At 38.0% G+C, this 17,410-nt stretch overlaps 2 protein-coding genes across 2 annotated transcripts in view; one reads left to right on the top strand and one right to left on the bottom strand.

The window, feature by feature from the left end:
- Nucleotides 1–312: 312 nt before the first annotated feature.
- Nucleotides 313–6,308, bottom strand: LOC135464907 (eukaryotic translation initiation factor eIF1-like). The gene is made up of 4 exons (XM_064742476.1): nucleotides 6,144–6,308; nucleotides 2,400–2,563; nucleotides 1,526–1,657; nucleotides 313–908 (listed from the first exon to the last, which is right to left on the bottom strand). The coding sequence occupies exons 1-4, from the start codon at nucleotides 6,175–6,177 to the stop codon at nucleotides 894–896; spliced, it is 345 nt and encodes a 114-aa protein (XP_064598546.1). The 5' UTR covers nucleotides 6,178–6,308; the 3' UTR covers nucleotides 313–893.
- A 169-nt stretch (nucleotides 6,309–6,477) lies between these two features.
- The window catches only part of LOC135464899 (uncharacterized), a 46,544-nt gene continuing 35,611 nt past the window's right edge, over nucleotides 6,478–17,410 (top strand). Inside the window, 3 exon segments of the mRNA XM_064742466.1 lie at nucleotides 6,478–6,688; nucleotides 8,023–8,131; nucleotides 13,386–13,452. The gene's annotated coding sequence lies outside the window, so the exon portion shown is untranslated.

Raw genomic sequence — 17,410 nt, 5'->3', positions numbered from 1 at the left:
AAAACATAGTGGCCATCCATTGCATATTCGCCCATGGTCAAACATGGTCTAGCCCGACAGAAAAAAAAGCATACCCACATAGGCTTGACTGTACAAAACAAAATCTTAGTGTTCAAAAGCAGTTAGAACCAGTTGTCTGAACTATCTGACCTAAAATTTCACTTCAAACGTGTAATTTTGGAGGCAAATAAAGAGGTTGAAAAATATTACTGTTTAGTTCAAATACAGGTTTTCTTTTCTTGGTCAAATGCAGGTGATTTAAGACATCAGGACTTGGCAAACGTGCAAATAAACTAACAATATCATAATGTGTACAGCATAAAAACTTTATTAAATACAGAAAAAAGCCAGATGAGAACTCTAAAAACATGGCATGTGCAGTAGTGTTACAAATCTCCCTATTGTGTACAGATCCCCTGGCTTGTTTGGTGGAAAGTCATCTGTACAACACCAGGCTGTACAGATCCCAGAAAATCTTGTAAAGTGCATAATGACAGTTCAAGTTGTTATTTTCCGTCCGTATCAGTCTGAGTTTTTCATGAAATCGTACATTATTCAAGAATCACGTCATCATCAGGGTCCTACACATCACAGTATAAAAACAGAGGTATGTTCATGACAAAAGTTTGCAGGATATATACAGGTCTAAAGACAAAAGATACATGGTTACCTAGAGGAAAGCATCGACACCAACATCACAAAGTATCCAACTGAGGAAAGACTGGAAGGTTCGGGCTCAGAACCAACCAGTTAATAAAGAAATATAATACAAAGTTACTGTTAGTCTATGTTAAATTTGTTTTTTGGATTACAACTGAACTAGGCAATACGGATTATTAGATGCTTCAGGTGTGGGTGACACTAGAACTGTCACCCGTCCACATTGGACCAGCTTAGAAACCATGGACCTGTGGGGAGAAAGAAAAAAACATCAGGCTAGCTTCATTTACATGTACTTATAGTATAAAAATTTGATCAAACGTCAATTTAGTACCAGGCTACATTTCCGACACTGAAAGCATTTACTTTCACACACTGGCATGATTTCGATCAACCAGTTAGGGGAAAAACAAAAAATAAAAAAAGCCAAATCACTGGAAATTCTGTCATCCCAGATATGAAATTAGTGGAATTGTAGTAGATTTATGGCCCTCAAATTACTGAGAACACAAGCCTTAAAAATGACTCTTTAGTACTGCTCGGCATAAACACAGAAAAACTAGCATTTCTGGTGGGCATTGCTTCTGTATTTTGGGTTGTGAACTCCGCTATTTGACTCCTTTATATTATTATGAATGTACTGATTGGGGTCAATGTTTGACCTCTCCAGCACCAGAAGAATATTTAGGAGGGTTGGCAGAAAAGTCTTAACTCTTGAGTCAAGACAAATAGATCATGCATTATTATTATGACTGGTAAAATCCAAGTCACACCTCCCAAAACACTGTGCACAATTTCCTAGTAAGAATTTGGTAGCCATGCTCACAAGGAAGCTAAGATAGGTTGTTTCGTTAGACAGACCCACCTTTAACAGATTAGCTGGAGCTAATCCGAACTCCATGAGGAAGTCTCGAACTTTGTTCCGTTGGTCGCCTGTGAGTTGGATCACTTCACCATGTTCCGGGTGTTCAACCACTGTGCCGTTGCAGTTGAATTGCTGCAACAACAAAAAATCTTTATTTACTCTTGGCATTTACCCACCTCTGGTGAAACATCTACACCATAAATTTTCATTTAGCCAGAATTTGAAATCAGGCGGTCTCAATTCCAATTTTCCTCTACTTTCCCTTCTCTATCGGACTTCCATGGTAATTCTGTTAGAATAGGGCATCTCAAATCACTTAGACATCCCCTGGGCTAAACCTATGATCTATAGATCACTAATCTACATGGAAAATGGAAAGGAGCCTACTAACCCTAAGCTGAAACAGATTGATTTTTTTTGATTGGTGTTTTACGCCGTACTCAAGAATATTTCACTTATACGACGGCGGCCAGCATTATGGTGGGTGGAAACCGGGCAGAGCCTGGGGGAAACCCACGACCATCCGCAGGTTGCTGGCAGACCTTCTCACGTACGGCCGCCAGCATGAGCTGGACTTGAACTCATAGCGACCGCATTGGTGAGAGACTCCTGGGTCATTACGCTGCGCCACACATTATGACAGGTTCTGCCCAGAGGTCTAACAAGATTACTGGGTGAAAACTACACTGTGAAACTGAAGGGCTTTTCCGTTTCTAACATTTTTTCCATGCAGGACATGTACCTTCTGCTTCAAAATGCCAATTCCACAGGTCTTAGTTGTTTTGCCTGAAATATTACATGTAAAGGGTTTTGAGAAACAACTACTTAATTAATGCTTGCCTTACCTACCCAATCACAAATATGACACACCCACCTTCTTACAAACTTTTACAATTTTCCGTAGGTCGTACGCACTGCTGAGCCCCTGGACAGTGGTCAACGTTTTCCGACCGTTACGTTGTTGTATCCGTATGTGTATCAGACCCTGCTGAACATCGCCACCAGAATCATTATCCTTTGCTGCATCAGCAAATGGATCTGCAAGAGAAAAAACAAAAAAATCAAAAGGTGGAGTTCTGACCCACTGACAACTCACACGTGCTACCTCCCATTAATTTCCAGGGCCTGTCATTTCATCTCGCATGTGAAGGGCTTTGGGATGGGATTGTAAATAGTAACATCCATTTTTTATGCAGAAAAACAGCATGGCTTAAACTACTTTTTTCTTCTTTGAAACTTCAGCATTTTGAAATCTAAATCAGCATTCTAACAATAGTACAAACAAGTCATTTCAGTGCTTGACAATTTCCTAGACTCCTATTGCACTTAACTCTGGCAGATCTGAAAAAAGGGCGTTTCCCTACATGAGGTACCAAAAATTGGGCAGTGAGCAAAATTCAAGATATGTTTCCACAAACTCATACAACAATCTGGTTCATGGGTGAAGGAAACAAAGAGTGCATGGTGTAATCCACTGCCCTTATCTTGATGTCACCAAAAAAATCTTACATCAAGTTTATTTTGATTTGCAAAATTGCAAACCTACATCACAAGCTAAAAAATTGCAAACCTACATCAAAGGCTAAATATAGATGATTATTCCATGCAGACATAGCGCTATGAACAGCAGCAGGTCATGACCCAGTCAAGTCACAATGCAGTTCTCAAATATATTTATACCTCTGTGAAAGCAACTTGGACAGTGGCCAAGCAGTTTTAAACATCCCAGACAAGACATTATGAAGTATGTCAATTCTCCAGAGCACTGGTAACTCCTGTGCCCTTATAGTTTAGTCCTTAGAGCCAGGATATTGAACTAAACAATTCCACACTTGTCCTAACCAGGAAGTAATTAATGGTGCCAATTGTGTTTTACAACTTTACAATACATGGATTACAAAACAAACATGCTCACTAGACCTCATTCTAAGACCACCTGAACGTGGTCAACACAAGCCAAGTTCATTAGGTCAATGCTCCATAATGGATTAGATAGAGGTCAAGCAATTTGAAACCGACTGGTCAAATCAATATTTCAGACAATGTATTCCCTTCAAAGCCAGAGTGACAATGTGGTCAGAGCTGGGTTTCAAGCTGTGAAAGAAACAGCATTTCTGAAACAGAACAGCAGAATGAAAAACAGCACATCATGGTTAGGTTTACTTTCTGGTCTACTTGTTGGACCAGATAAAAGTAGAATGCATTGGTAATTGGTGCCTTCGGAAGCCACTTTGAATTGGTTCATAAAATCAATTATAGCCTCCTATACACTCCAAAATCAAGCAATCATGACAGTTTCCTTCCGTCATATTTAACAAAAAAAGATCACAAAATCTTATACATTTTGTACATAGATGTAGCCTGATTTTAGATCAGGGTTTCTCAATTTCAGTTTTTTTTCCCCTACTTTCGCCCATTACTCCCAATGTTAATTTTGGGAGAGCGAGAGGTCTCAAAGCCACAAAGGCACCTCCTTTTACGCATTTCTGGATAGCTTAAAAGAGGAATTCTTAATAAATCGGTTTTAATCAGTTTAATCCTTTATGTAGGTCTACATTGTCTACATGTTGCATTGCTTCACTTATCTGATCCAGTCTGCAATGCCCATCTTGTCCTGAATTCATGTCCTTCATTGACAGGGCAAATGTCAACACGAACGTTCAGAGCTACTAAATTCACATATTCTCAGCTGCATGGACAGCCGGTCATAAAAAAAAATAAAAAGCTTTAGATAAATTACATCATTTCATCCTCCCTCGGGTCTTCCTGTGGCTTTCATTTTAGGCAAAACCATATCCAAGCAAAACATTCCAAAAAGACCTGGTGATGCTTCTGAAAAACTGAAAGCATCCAGTCTTTTATGTCTTTTTATCCCATGAAATTTCTATTCACGCATTTAACATCTACAAGATGTGATCGCCAAGTTATCACCTGAAGTCATCTTGAATCATCCTAATGTCTGTGTATCAATCAATACTCAAAAACCTTGACTGCCATACTAGTAGGACCTCTGCCAAACAATTAGTCACTTTGGCATTTCAGAGGGAAACAAGTTCTTTTTTTACGCCTTTTGGATCGAATTTAGAAGGTTCAGGTTGTTCTTGCGGCCGGCAATTGAAATATAATAGTTTTCTTGAGGATTTCAATGCCAAAACTCAGTTTCATTTCAAACCCAGAAGTAGGTCATGTGTCGGTTCAAAATGGCTGCCGACAGAGATGCACTCGGTACCGCCGAAGCTCTGATCTGTCACCACCACGCAGCAAGTTCCTTTAGCTTCATTGGTAAGGATAGTAAATTAAGAGGATAGTATTGGAGACTCCTCCATAAAATGACAAATGAGCACACGTGTCGCAATGCAAGGTTAACACGTGCAGACCTAAAACAGGCTACACGGGCCAACCATGTAATCTAAACTCGATTTCCAGTAGATGCCCAAGCGCCACCACGCCTAACTCCAGAGAACGGGAATCTCTGATAGGCCCTATATTTATTTATTTGATTGGTGTTTTACGCCGTACTCAAGAATATTTCACTTATACGACGGCGGCCAGCATTATACATTTTGTACATAGACATACATGCGGTCGCATGTTGCTGGCAGACCTTCCCACTTACGGCCGGAGAGGAAGCCAGCATGAGCTGGACTTGAACTCACAGCGACTGCATTGGTGAGAGGCTCCTGGGTCATTACGCTGCGCTAGTGCGCTAACCGACTGAGCCACGGAGGCCCCCGATAGGCCTTATAATAAGACTTCTTACGAGCTCATGCAGGGTTCGCTGAGAAAAGGTGGGGGCTTATCGCAAACTAACACCTAAGAGACGTGATTATACAGTAGCTGCTCACGGCTCCAATAAGCAGAAAGACCAGGCTATGCGAGATATACACTACATTCAATCCAGCAAATACAGCAAAAATCACTGCTAATGGAGCTAATTTGCGAGAGCCCCCATCTGTCTCATCCAAACCTATGTGAACTCTTGGGCTTCCGGACACGCCGATTTCGCTCCTGTTGTGCCACAAGAAACCAGTCGGAATAGTGGTGGAATGAAAATGACGCAATACACCCCACTTCGAACTTTTCAGAATCACATTAAAGAAAAGGATTCCCTGAAATATTCCTGGCTGTCATCTAATACAACAGATCTGTGAATTTTAGTCCCTGCTGAACCCAAAATAGCTTTCTTAACACACAAGTTCAAATGTTGGATAACTTGTTTAAGGCCTACAGCATAATTAACTACTGAAAGATACGGCCATTCCGTGATCACAAACGAGGAACTGCCCTAGAAAACACGTAATCAGACAAATAAAAATATGAACACATCCGTAAACAAAGAAGTTGGAATAACGTAAATATAAAAAAAAGGGATGTGAAAACAAAAGGTGTTCTAACGATGAATAATGTATAGGGGCTTACTATATTTCAACAATGCATCTTTTAATAACATAATGTACCAGTGTATCATGTAAATCAAAACGGAGCAGTGCTGGAATTTCTAGAATGCAAGGACGAAATCCCGTAACTGGGTACAAGGAAACTAACATGGCGTCGGATCAACAAAGATATTTCTGAGCCACCTGAATTACGACTCAACTTTTAACGACAAAATACTCACCAGAGCTTGTTGGAAGATTCTTGATATCGGTCATATAGCAGTCAGGAGAAAACTTCCCGAAAAGTGTGGTTAAATAGTTGGTGAAGACGCGGCGGATGCTGAGAAGTACACGGATTGAAATCGGCTACGCCTAATACTGCGACAAAGCTGAATCAAGCAGGAAGATATGGGAACCAAGCAGTGACGTCACCAATGACGTCAGTAATTATTTTTAGACATTTACGCATTTCCTAAAAAAAAATTAAAACAAAAAACAAAGGTAACGTGTCTCGACAATTTCTTGAAAATACATTTGGCAATAAATGTACGAGAAATTTGACTGAATTTGAAAAAGTAAAACATGACCTACTTTTTGTCAACGCGAGAACGAGGCTGTTTGGGTCGCGAGATGGTTCGGGGGAAAGCCCAGCAAGAAGCAAATGTTGTTGGAAAGCTAAATTTGTTCTGACGAATGCTAAAAATGTCGAACGTGAACGGGTGGTTTAAAGAAGATCTCTGAAATTAAGGAGAAGAAGACAGAAGACGGCGACAACTGGAACGTTTGAGTGAGTAAAGGTGAAAAGAGACGATCTCAAAACATAAACAACGCCAAGCGCTCTGCCGGCTGGACCAGTGGGGAGAAGCATGGCAAATGTCCGTGGCTTGGAGCCTTACACGGATTTAACGAAACACACGGCTCTGTGGCATTCTGAGAACGCCCAGAAATTACCCTTCTTGGAGACCATTGACAAAAGTTTTGCAACAGTGGGATAAGGAGTTTACCCAACAATAATAGTTTTGCTTGGATTTTCTGAGCTCTCTTTGCAAAGCACTCTCCTCCGCAATGGTGTTGTGTAGTCATGCTCCTGTGTACAGTTCAGCTAAGTAAAGCTTGTCAAATTGAACTGTTAATACAGTGACATTGTGTCCCAAAATTTGATTTGTCAACCAGTTATGAGTGGGACGTTTAAACGAAGTTATAAAGTTCGTTCATAAACTAAATCACTCACATTGAAATAAAACATATTCATTGAGTGTGTAGTTTGTTCGAGTCTGGAGAAGTCCAGCCATTATTGGAATTCAGCATATAGAGAACTGGCCATTTTGCCTCATTAATAAAGTTCTGTCGTTATTTGAATTCAACATAAAGAGAACTGGCCATTTTACCTCATTAATATTTAGCCGGAAGGGTGTGAAGCGTATGCATAGTGTACAGAAGTTCCTATGATACCTACTTTCAATCAGTTGACAAACTCGGATAATTTTGAATATTGATACACATAGATACATGCATAGTACAGCAGCTTAAACAGCATTTAGAAAAGGTTTTGAATAATCTTCTCATTAAACTAAGAGTCAGAAACATGTGTCTCTTCGAAGTTTAACATCCTCTTCTCACAACAACAACAACATTTGCACCTACTACAGTAGTTTTTCGACATCTTCGAGCTACGTGAGACCCTTATCTTTCTTCATTGTTCTCCACCGTTTAAACTGACCACCAATTACAACTCTAGATTTGCTTGTCAACCTGTTGAGCTCTTTTTAACGCCTCCTTTTGGCCGATCTTGTCACGATCGAGCTGTAAGTTCTTCTTTTACTTGTGTAATCAGCTATGTTTGTTTACACATGAAGTTTACCAAGCGCTGTGCGCATGCTTCATTTCAAATGAATTGACAGCACCTCATTTAAATATTCTGGCAAAATTTTAAGTTTTCATTTTTTTTTATTATTTTTAAACATTCACTTATTGTGCAATGCTGGAGGTAGGATTAATGAAAAACTTGTCACTTTTACTTAAGAAAAATATCCAATGCTCATGTCATTCTGTAATAACGCAAAAATACTTAATATCTGGGTGACAATGTCACTTTAAAATTAAAGTTGATTTATTTTGCAGCTAGGTTGTTCACCAACAGGATGCAAACTGAACAGATTTAAAGATGCCATAGTACCATACATGTGGGAGACTTGGCATTCTGATCTGCACTGTAAATTTTCTCTACAAGGTAAGTTCTTTTGTTAAATGCATTCGTAGATTTTAACTGCTGTGAGACAAATTCTTTAGGGTATCTACTGCCACACTGTTATTTTTTTTAGTGCAGAAATGTGTTTCACATTTTAGCTTGTTAACAAACCACTGCCAAGTAGACTCTCTGTCTGCATGGTGAAAGGAAAGTAATATTGTGAGGTTTTCACAGTTTACTTCATTTTCTTGTTATTATTTTTTTTTATCTTTGTGTGACTTTAATACTTAACACAACAAAATACATCAAACCTTGTCTCATTACTAATTGAAAAGATTGCACTGTGTATGAAAATGGCTTTTGTATACTCAGTTTTTGAGTACAGTCCTAATAGTAAACAAGTGACGTGCCAGTAAAAATAACGTTAGGCCAAGGATGCCCCGAAAACCAATGTCAGAGCACGCTCCATATAAAAACCTGATGCAGTTACCTGCCCTTGTCAAGTATGTCAAGGCTGTCAGAACAATGGGTGTCTTTGAGCATTGCCAAGGAATCCTAAGAAATCCCAAGAAATAACCATAGTGCTTGTGATAAATCGACAGATGAAAAGGTTTACAAGCAACATAAGTGTCTGCGAACTTCAACCCATGCATTAGAAGTACATGTATTTGGTGAGTAAATTTTGTTTCAAAAGCTGTGACAAATTGCCACATGCAACTGCATCAACTTTTTAAAAGGAGAGCGCTCTGACATTTGTTTGGGGCCATCTTTGGCCAAACAAAATTTTGCCAAGCCTAACACCAGCGCAACACCAGCTTGCCCCACTTTCCTGACTTTTCAACCAACCTAACTAACCATCCAGACAGGAACAACCACAATATACTGCAGCTAGCTGCATCTAGCTTTCATAATGGAAAGCATTTTTTCATGGTATAGTGCTGTGTGCATTTATGAAAATCATTCACTGCACGTATAGACTGGACTGTGGTTAGCATACCACTGTGGTGCCATCACCAAGGAGCCTTTCACCAATGCGGTGGCTGTGAGTTCAAGTCCAGCTCATGCTGGCTTCCTCTCTGCTCATACTTGGGAAGAACTGTCACCAACCTGCTCTGCCTGGTTTCCTCCTGCCATATTGCTGGTAAAAATGAAATATTCTTGAGTGCAGCATAAAACACCCATTAAAGAAATGAAATAATATCATGGGAGCCAGTGCTTTGTGGCTGGTTTATGTCTTCTCTGTTTCACTGGAGCCAGTATTTTTCACTGGTATCTATTTGTCAGTCTGGGAAGTCATATCTGCTAATAGCGGATTTTCTTGTCAAATAGATTTATAGGACCCCAACATTTAGTACGTGTAGGTGATGGAAGAAACTGGAGATGTCAGCATTTTAAATACATTTTTAGCTCGTCTTAGGAAGTAAGGAGAGGTATTATGAGAAGGGGGATCAGATGCTGTTGCTGGCCAGTGAGGTTTGCAGTTTGGTTAAAGTTTTTGGCCAATCATGGGGTTGCAGTGGCCACCCATAGTACACAGATAGCCAATCATCAGTAGCGGGCATTGCATATCAAAGACCAAGATCTTTTACTGCATAGCTCAACATTTTGCTCAGCAGTTCACAGGGTTGCAGTGGCCTCCCATAATGCATGGACTGCCAAATGCAGTTCGAGATTAGTATATCAGAGACCCCTGTTGTAAATTTGTGAACTCCCCCCACAGTGTCTTTTTACCACCACAGTGATTCCCAACCCATAACATATGAAGTCACTGCTCTGCAATCCTTATGCCTATGATAAACAGTGATAGTTGTGACTATTGACTCGTGAAGGTTGGGTCCTCAGGGTGTAATATTTGTTCGCAGCAATATCATCACTGACGCTTTGATTTTTTTATTGCTGCTTTTTGTGGCAGTGTGATAATTGTGGTCTTTCTTGTTGATTTAATGACAAGATCTTAGTACTGTATAATTACAGGATAATATCTGTGTATGACAGTGTCATTTTTTTTTTATTTTTTTGGTTTAGAGGTCAATATTTGAATGTATCACATGACTTGAACATTATGTAGTTTTACAAACTGCTCAATCAGGTGATCTGTTCCAGTATTTTCTGAATGCTTTGTTTTATTTGGTTAAACCATACTATTTCTTTAGACCATCGTATATATGATGCTGGCATATGCAAACTGAATGAGTTTATGTAAACACAACATCTAACATGGTTTTCTCGTGTCATTCAGTAAGCAAAATCAGTAGGATTTAAAAGTGAAATGTATAGCTATTTTAATTTGCTACTCAAGTTTAGCGCAGTCAAGAAGTTTTGATGAAATTTAAGGCCCTGAGCCGAGTGTGTTAGCTAATACTGGTATTAAGTCGGGTGCATATTTAAGACTTAAGCCAATTTCAGCAGCCAGTGCAGTTGTCCAAGATCAAAGTACAAGAGCAGAAGATTTAGTTCATATTTAATAGACTGTTATGCAATTATTTTTTGATTAAGTACAAAATTGAAGACTTGGCTTACAGTTAAATCTAAGTTTTAAAACAGTTTTGAACGACCTGAACAACTTGCTTAGTTCAACATTTGAAAAGAGGATGGAAAGATATATACATTGTGGGCTATCCCCCAGGCTCAGCTAGTTTTCCTTCCTCCATATTTATGCTGGCTGCTACCGTTACATATTTAAGTGAAATGTACTTGAATATGGCATGAATAAAAAATCAAAATAACTAGAACTACAAAGCAGTTTCAGCCATGGTCCAGATCGTTTGTCTCGTAGCTATCATAGTACGCTGTCAAATGTGAGACAACTGAACTATATCCAAACGCACGCCTTTGTGAAGTCATTGACAGTGCAGGAGATTCAAGCAATTCGACAGATTATATATCTGCCCAGATGCCATCTAACTCAATGTTAAATCAATAGGATAGAAATGTATTTGTGAAGAAAAAAAACATGGTGGTGTCATTTAAACCCTTCTGGCGAGAAAACAGTTAGTTGTAGGTCAAATTCCTTCACACGTAACAGAAAGAGCATGTCTTGGGCTACAATTTAGTGTTAGGTTCACTTTTATTGCTCCCATAGTTCTCGAGTTACATGTCCTTGAAATTACGCGACTAAATTTTAGTGTTTTTGACTTAAAAAGTTACAGAGGCTAAAAATAAAATCAGATCTGGAATCAGGGCTCAAAATAGACCAGAATATGTTTTTGAAAAATGGACATTTCAAAACCAGTTGTGATGTCACAACTTCGACCAACGGCGAGCTTCCACAGTTTTCAACCGGAAGTCGGCCAGTGAGTCTAATGAGACAGGGCAGGGTGTCTTCAGCATGGTGTTGCATTGAGGCAGTATACTATATAAGTATATCAGCTCTGGTTGGTATCGTAATATGACTGAAATAATATTAAAAGTGACTGTAAACCATGATCGAACAAACAAACAAATTTATCATCTAATTCGCTTCTGTCATTGCCTAAAAGTCTGGGTGAAGCAATGCACGCTAGTCAGTAGTGTGACGTTACAAGAAGTTAATTCTGTATTATTAAAATCTAAAAAATGATTTACTGACGTATGAATTTATTTGATCGTTGCTCAATGCCATACTCCTCCAGCTGTACCTGGGAAGGTCTGCCAGCAACCTGCAGATGGTCGAGGGTTTCCCTTTGTTATCTCCCACCATAATGATGGTCTCCATAGGATAAGTGAAATGTTCTCGAGTACGACGTAGAACACCGATCAAATAAATATATAAATTAATGCCGTACTCAATGTTGAATCACACAGGGGTGCCGGTGTTGCTCAGTCATTTCTGTTGATGTCAGAAGTGGAATGCCACATCTAGTTTTGTATTGTGTGTGTGTGACAGCGTGAATCATGCTACTTTAGTTTCGTTTTTGGGTGTAGAGGTCCATGTTTGAACCTATCACATAACCTATCACAGGAACTGCTCGATCAGGCCAACTACAGGTATTCTTTGAATGCCTCGTTTGTTTTACAACAATACTGATGTAGTTTTCCTGATTCAAAAGATCTTTGAATTGGAGATGTGGAAATTTTGAATCAGTGGAAATTTTTAATGTCTTTATTGTCTTTCAATCAACAGTTTCTGCACTTTTATGAATATTCATTTGAATATTGAATATTCACACTACAAGTGGTAAATTTACACTATGTGCAATTATTTGATGTTAATTTTCTTGCCACCATGCCCCTTTTTTGTCAGGTAGTTGAAATTTACCCTTATCGTTGAATTACACTGGGGTACCTGTATTGCTCAATCTTTTCTGTTGATGTCACATCTAGTTTGGTCTGCATAAACACTTTACCTGACATTATTTGATCATGAATTAAAACATATATTTTCTTAATTGTCCCAATTTAAAATAAGGAAGGTTTGTTTGAATCATTTAGGAATAGTTTTCTGAAGCATGATATGTGCCAATAGCGCTGACTCTGAACAAACTACTGTACATGATTTCAGATTATTTGAAAGATGTCATTATGAGCGTATTTGACAGTGGTTTTTAAGCACAGCGTGTAACAGCAGGCATTTGTTTAGCGGTCTCAATAATAAAGGATAAGAAAATTACACACCCTGTTAGTGTTAAAATGTTGTGAATGCAACAATACAAACTCAAGTTGAAAAATGTTAATTGTGGTCCAATGAAAATATAGCAACCATTAAATATTTAAAGAAAAAAAAATAGTAGCCATGACTCAAAGAAAAAAGACAAATGATGATACTAAGCATATTTTATTTCGGTATTAATTTTCTTGTGAACCAATCTTTTGACCACTTGATATTTTTCCACTTTACAGCCCTGTTTCATCATTAATGTTAATGTATAGATTGTACATTTTCAATTGATCAAAATTTGCTTTACATTGATGGCTGGTTTGTATCATAAACTTAAATCCTAGCACATGCATGTGAGTGCTGGTAAAGTCCACAGTCAGATGATAACATCAGACAGCATGTGATAATAATATTGCCCTCTCTGATCCGAGCCATTAATTATTAAAATAAAAAATGAAAAAAATTATTATTATTATTTTTATTAAACTGTGCATGATATTATGGGCTGATTAATGTACAAGAGAAATGATATTTATGTTATTAATCTATGTTTTCAGTTTCTTGCAGTTTTAGGTAATTGTATTTTTGTCCTGATATTTAAAAAAAGTACATAGTAAGCATCACATGTAAAATACATTATCTCTGACCTGTCATTTGATATTTGAAACAGACATGTTTTCTTCAGAAATTTGTAAATGTATTTCGTTTCTGTTTTTCAAGGCGATAGTTCCAATCCCCTATACAAGCCAGCAGCCTCTGTGCGGGAATCACAACAAAAATAAAACAGGTCAGTGACATCTTCAAATTTGTAACACATAACATCATAATGGAATCGATGGCAAGAAATGAGTTTGTTACATATGATGTGGTTTCAGGCTGATTTTTGTCTCTTGAATTCAATTTCACCTGGTGATGCCTGAATTTCATTACTGTGCAGTGTTCAGTTTTTCTCTTTTAATCAAGGAAGTGGATAAATAATTTAGATTGAAGCACCCTTTTTTCTGTGTTGTCTTGTTTTTTATTTTTTTCTTGAGAGCCTGGGTTATACCTTTGTTAAATTTGAAGCATGATGTCAGTGAAAGGTACATAGTATGTCTGTGATGATATACATGGAAAGCTAATTAACCAACAAACCAGGCCTCTCACAATGAACAGTTTGTGTGAAATTCTGCCGTATGCAAGCATACAACAGTACACTCAATGCACAATCAATCAAGCCAGCTTGTAGCCAGCTGCTCAGCAAAGATGTCCGCGTTCAAAGAGACAGAATTGTCTAGTTTTCCTAGGCTGGGGGCACTTCTCTATATATGCTATAGCCAGAGCAGACAAAACAAAATGGCGGCCGTGCAGCTAGCCAGGCACAACCCTTCACTCCTGCTATAAGCACAAACCCTGTACACCAGCCATGCAGTGATAAACACTGCTCAGGCCTGACCTCTCTGTCACATGGCCACATCTTGAAGGCTAGCTTAGCCTGGATGACCCACAGTAGCTGTGGGTTGAAGATCCACATTATCATCGTTGTTGTTTGTCTCTTACTGTATTTATACCCATATTTGGCAGACGTGAGATACTGTGTATTTCTCTGTACTGTTACTTTATCTGTGGACTGCACTTTGCACATGTGGTCACACTGTAGGCCTGTTACAAATGCACAGGTCTTGCATTGTGGGGTGTATGAATGCTCTTATGTCATTGTACTGTTATGTTTTCTCTGTACTGTACATGTTTATGGCATTCTCAGTCTATACACTGTATAAAATCTCCAACCTTCTCAAGCACTAGAGCACTTTTTTGCAGTGGAATGTATGCATACTGTCATTCTTCCAGCTTTTGGCCTGTTTGCCAGGTGCTTATTCAAGCATGTTCTGAAGGTATTCTTCAGTGTTAACTGATAAAATTACACTTTTTGTGAAGCTCTGAAACTGGCCAATTCAACCAATGTAGTTTTGTCTCAAAAATTAAACAAAAATGTGCATAAATTGCACTGAAAGTTGCTCTTTGATATGCGAAAAGGTTGTGCCATTAGGGTACAACTGTTATGAAAACGATGCTAAAAATGATTTGTTTGTGTCACTAAAGATGCAAGCTTTATAAAACTGTGGAAATTATTTCTCTACTACAGCCATAGTTCTCTCAGAATATTTCAAAATATTGAAAAGGTTGGAGAATTAGTGTAGGTGTGGATTAGTACTTAATCGTGACCAATCAGTCTGTCAGTCTGTGTTAGTTTGTGTACCTATATTACACTATACAGGAAAATAACAGGCCAGTATTCATGTATTTATATATATGAAAGGCAACACTGTTTTGAGGTCTGCTAGCAACCCGCTCGTGGGTTTCCCCCCATTCTCTGCCCGGGCTCCTCCTCCCATAATGCTGGCCGCCGTCATATAAGTGAAATATTCTTGAGTACGGTGTAAAACACCAATCAAATAAATAATTACGTACTGTATTGAATTGTGTAGGCAGTTAAGTAGAAATACCACCAGTAATATTGGAACCAATACAGTGGTACACATGTCCTAACCATAATGTGTTTATTACATACACTGTTTATGATAATGTTAAAACGGTTACAGAAACAAGGATATGTGCACATGCAAATTTACCTGTAGGGGTGTCCACGCTACCTGTAGTCTGTTACTGCTGAGCAGGTGCCCTCATTCCTCAACAATTTGACATATGAAAGAGGAACTCTCAGTGCAATTTATGCATTATACATTTTTGATTTGATTTTGGAGATAAACTACATTGGTTGAATTGGCTAATTTCAGGTCTTCACCAAAAATATGATTTTGTTGGTCTACACAGATTAACAGCCTTCAGAATATGCTTGAATAAACACCTTGCAAATAATTATAGTACATGTAGCTGTCTAATTTACCCAAAACTCAATTTTAAAACGATGACTTAATTGTATGTCAGGTACTGTAGCTGGTAGTGGTTACTTTTCCACGGGTGCCTTGTACTCCAAAAAATAATGAAAATTCGATAATAATATAACCATAGCAGGCAACAAAAAGCTGCCCATAATCTTTCATTTTCAATCTCCAACTGTAAAACTAACGGCCTGGGTATAGGTGAACTTCTGTTGAATGCATATATGATATACCAGTTTCTAAATAACCATTCAATTCATTGCATGCACATGAAAATTCCTGTTGTTGGGCAAGCTTTGTTCTTGTTTAGAATTACAGTATATCTTGTGTGTGTAAGTAATGGAATACATTTACATGTATTGTTTTTTTTTATTAAAGAAAATTGAATGAAATGTAGGGTGAATTACTGTATTCTAAGTGAATTTTCGCGTACCGTAAATCTTCAACTGTTTCGGCCTCTATCACACTCTTTTCAGTGGAATTTATGCATACAGTTAGTGTGAAAATGACGCCCCAAATGATTTTTTTTGTGTCGCTTCAGATGCCAGCTTAATAGAACGGTGCAGATTATCTGTGACCCGTAGTTTTCTCAGAATGTGTTAAAATATTGGTTGCAGTAATTGAAAAGGTTGAAGAATTAGGTTATATGTACCTATAGAAATACACTATGTGGAAGAAGTGTGTGCAGTAATTGAAAAGGTTGAAGAATTAGGGTATATGTACATGTAGAAATACACTATGTGGAAGAAGTGTGTGCAGTAATTGAAAAGGTTGAAGAATTAGGGTATATGTACCTATAGAAATACACTATGTGGAAGAAGTGTGTGCAGTAATTGAAAAGGTTGAAGAATTAGGGTATATGTACCTATAGAAGTACACTATGTGGAAGAAGTGTGTGCAGTAATTGAAAAGGTTGAAGAATTAGGGTATATGTACCTATAGAAATACACTATGTGGAAGAAGTGTGTGCAGTAATTGAAAAGGTTGAAGAATTAGGGTATATGTACCTATAGAAATACACTATGTGGAAGAAGTGTGTGCAGTAATTGAAAAGGATGAAGAATTAGGGTATATGTACCTATAGAAATACGCTATGTGGAAGAAGTGTGTGCAGTAATTGAAAAGGTTGAAGAATTAGGGTATATGTACCTATAGAAATACGCTATGTGGAAGAAGTGTATGCAGTAATTGAAAAGGTTGAAGAATTAGGGTATATGTACCTATAGAAATACGCTATGTGGAAGAAGTGTGTGCAGTAATTGAAAAGGTTGAAGAATTAGGGTATATGTACCTATAGAAATACACTGTGGAAGAAGTGTGTGCAGTAATTGAAAAGGTTGAAGAATTAGGTTATATGTACCTATAGAAATACACTATGTGGAAGAAGTGTGTGCAGTAATTGAAAAGGTTGAAGAATTAGGTTATATGTACCTATAGAAATACGCTATGTGGAAGAAGTGTGTGCAGTAATTGAAAAGGTTGAAGAATTAGGGTATATGTACCTATAGAAATACGCTATGTGGAAGAAGTGTGTGCAGTAATTGAAAAGGTTGAAGAATTAGGTTATATGTACCTATAGAAATACACTATGTGGAAGAAGTGTGTGCAGTAATTGAAAAGGTTGAAGAATTAGGGTATATGTACCTATAGAAATACACTATGTGGAAGAAGTGTGTGCAGTAATTGAAAAGGTTGAAGAATTAGGGTATATGTACCTATAGAAATACACTATGTGGAAGAAGTGTGTGCAGTAATTGAAAAGGTTGAAGAATTAGGGTATATGTACCTATAGAAGTACACTATGTGGAAGAAGTGTGTGCAGTAATTGAAAAGGTTGAAGAATTAGGGTATATGTACCTATAG

Source organism: Liolophura sinensis, chromosome 4, assembly GCF_032854445.1.
Source record: "Liolophura sinensis isolate JHLJ2023 chromosome 4, CUHK_Ljap_v2, whole genome shotgun sequence".
NCBI lineage: Eukaryota > Metazoa > Mollusca > Polyplacophora > Chitonida > Chitonidae > Liolophura > Liolophura sinensis.
The sequence above is the reverse complement of the archived record's forward strand: the minus strand, read 5'-3'. Positions and strand labels throughout refer to the sequence as shown.

Bases quoted from the DNA above. Each gene is read 5' to 3' on its own strand.
- LOC135464907 (XM_064742476.1), bottom strand. From the start codon at position 6,177: ATGACCGATATCAAGAATCTTCCAACAAGCTCTG. The intron at 2,564-6,143 runs GTGAGTATTTTG...TTTCTCTTGCAG, and splicing joins GAATCTTCCAACAAGCTCTG to ATCCATTTGCTGATGCAGCA. The intron at 1,658-2,399 runs GTGGGTGTGTCA...TTGTTGTTGCAG, and splicing joins TTGTAAAAGTTTGTAAGAAG to CAATTCAACTGCAACGGCAC.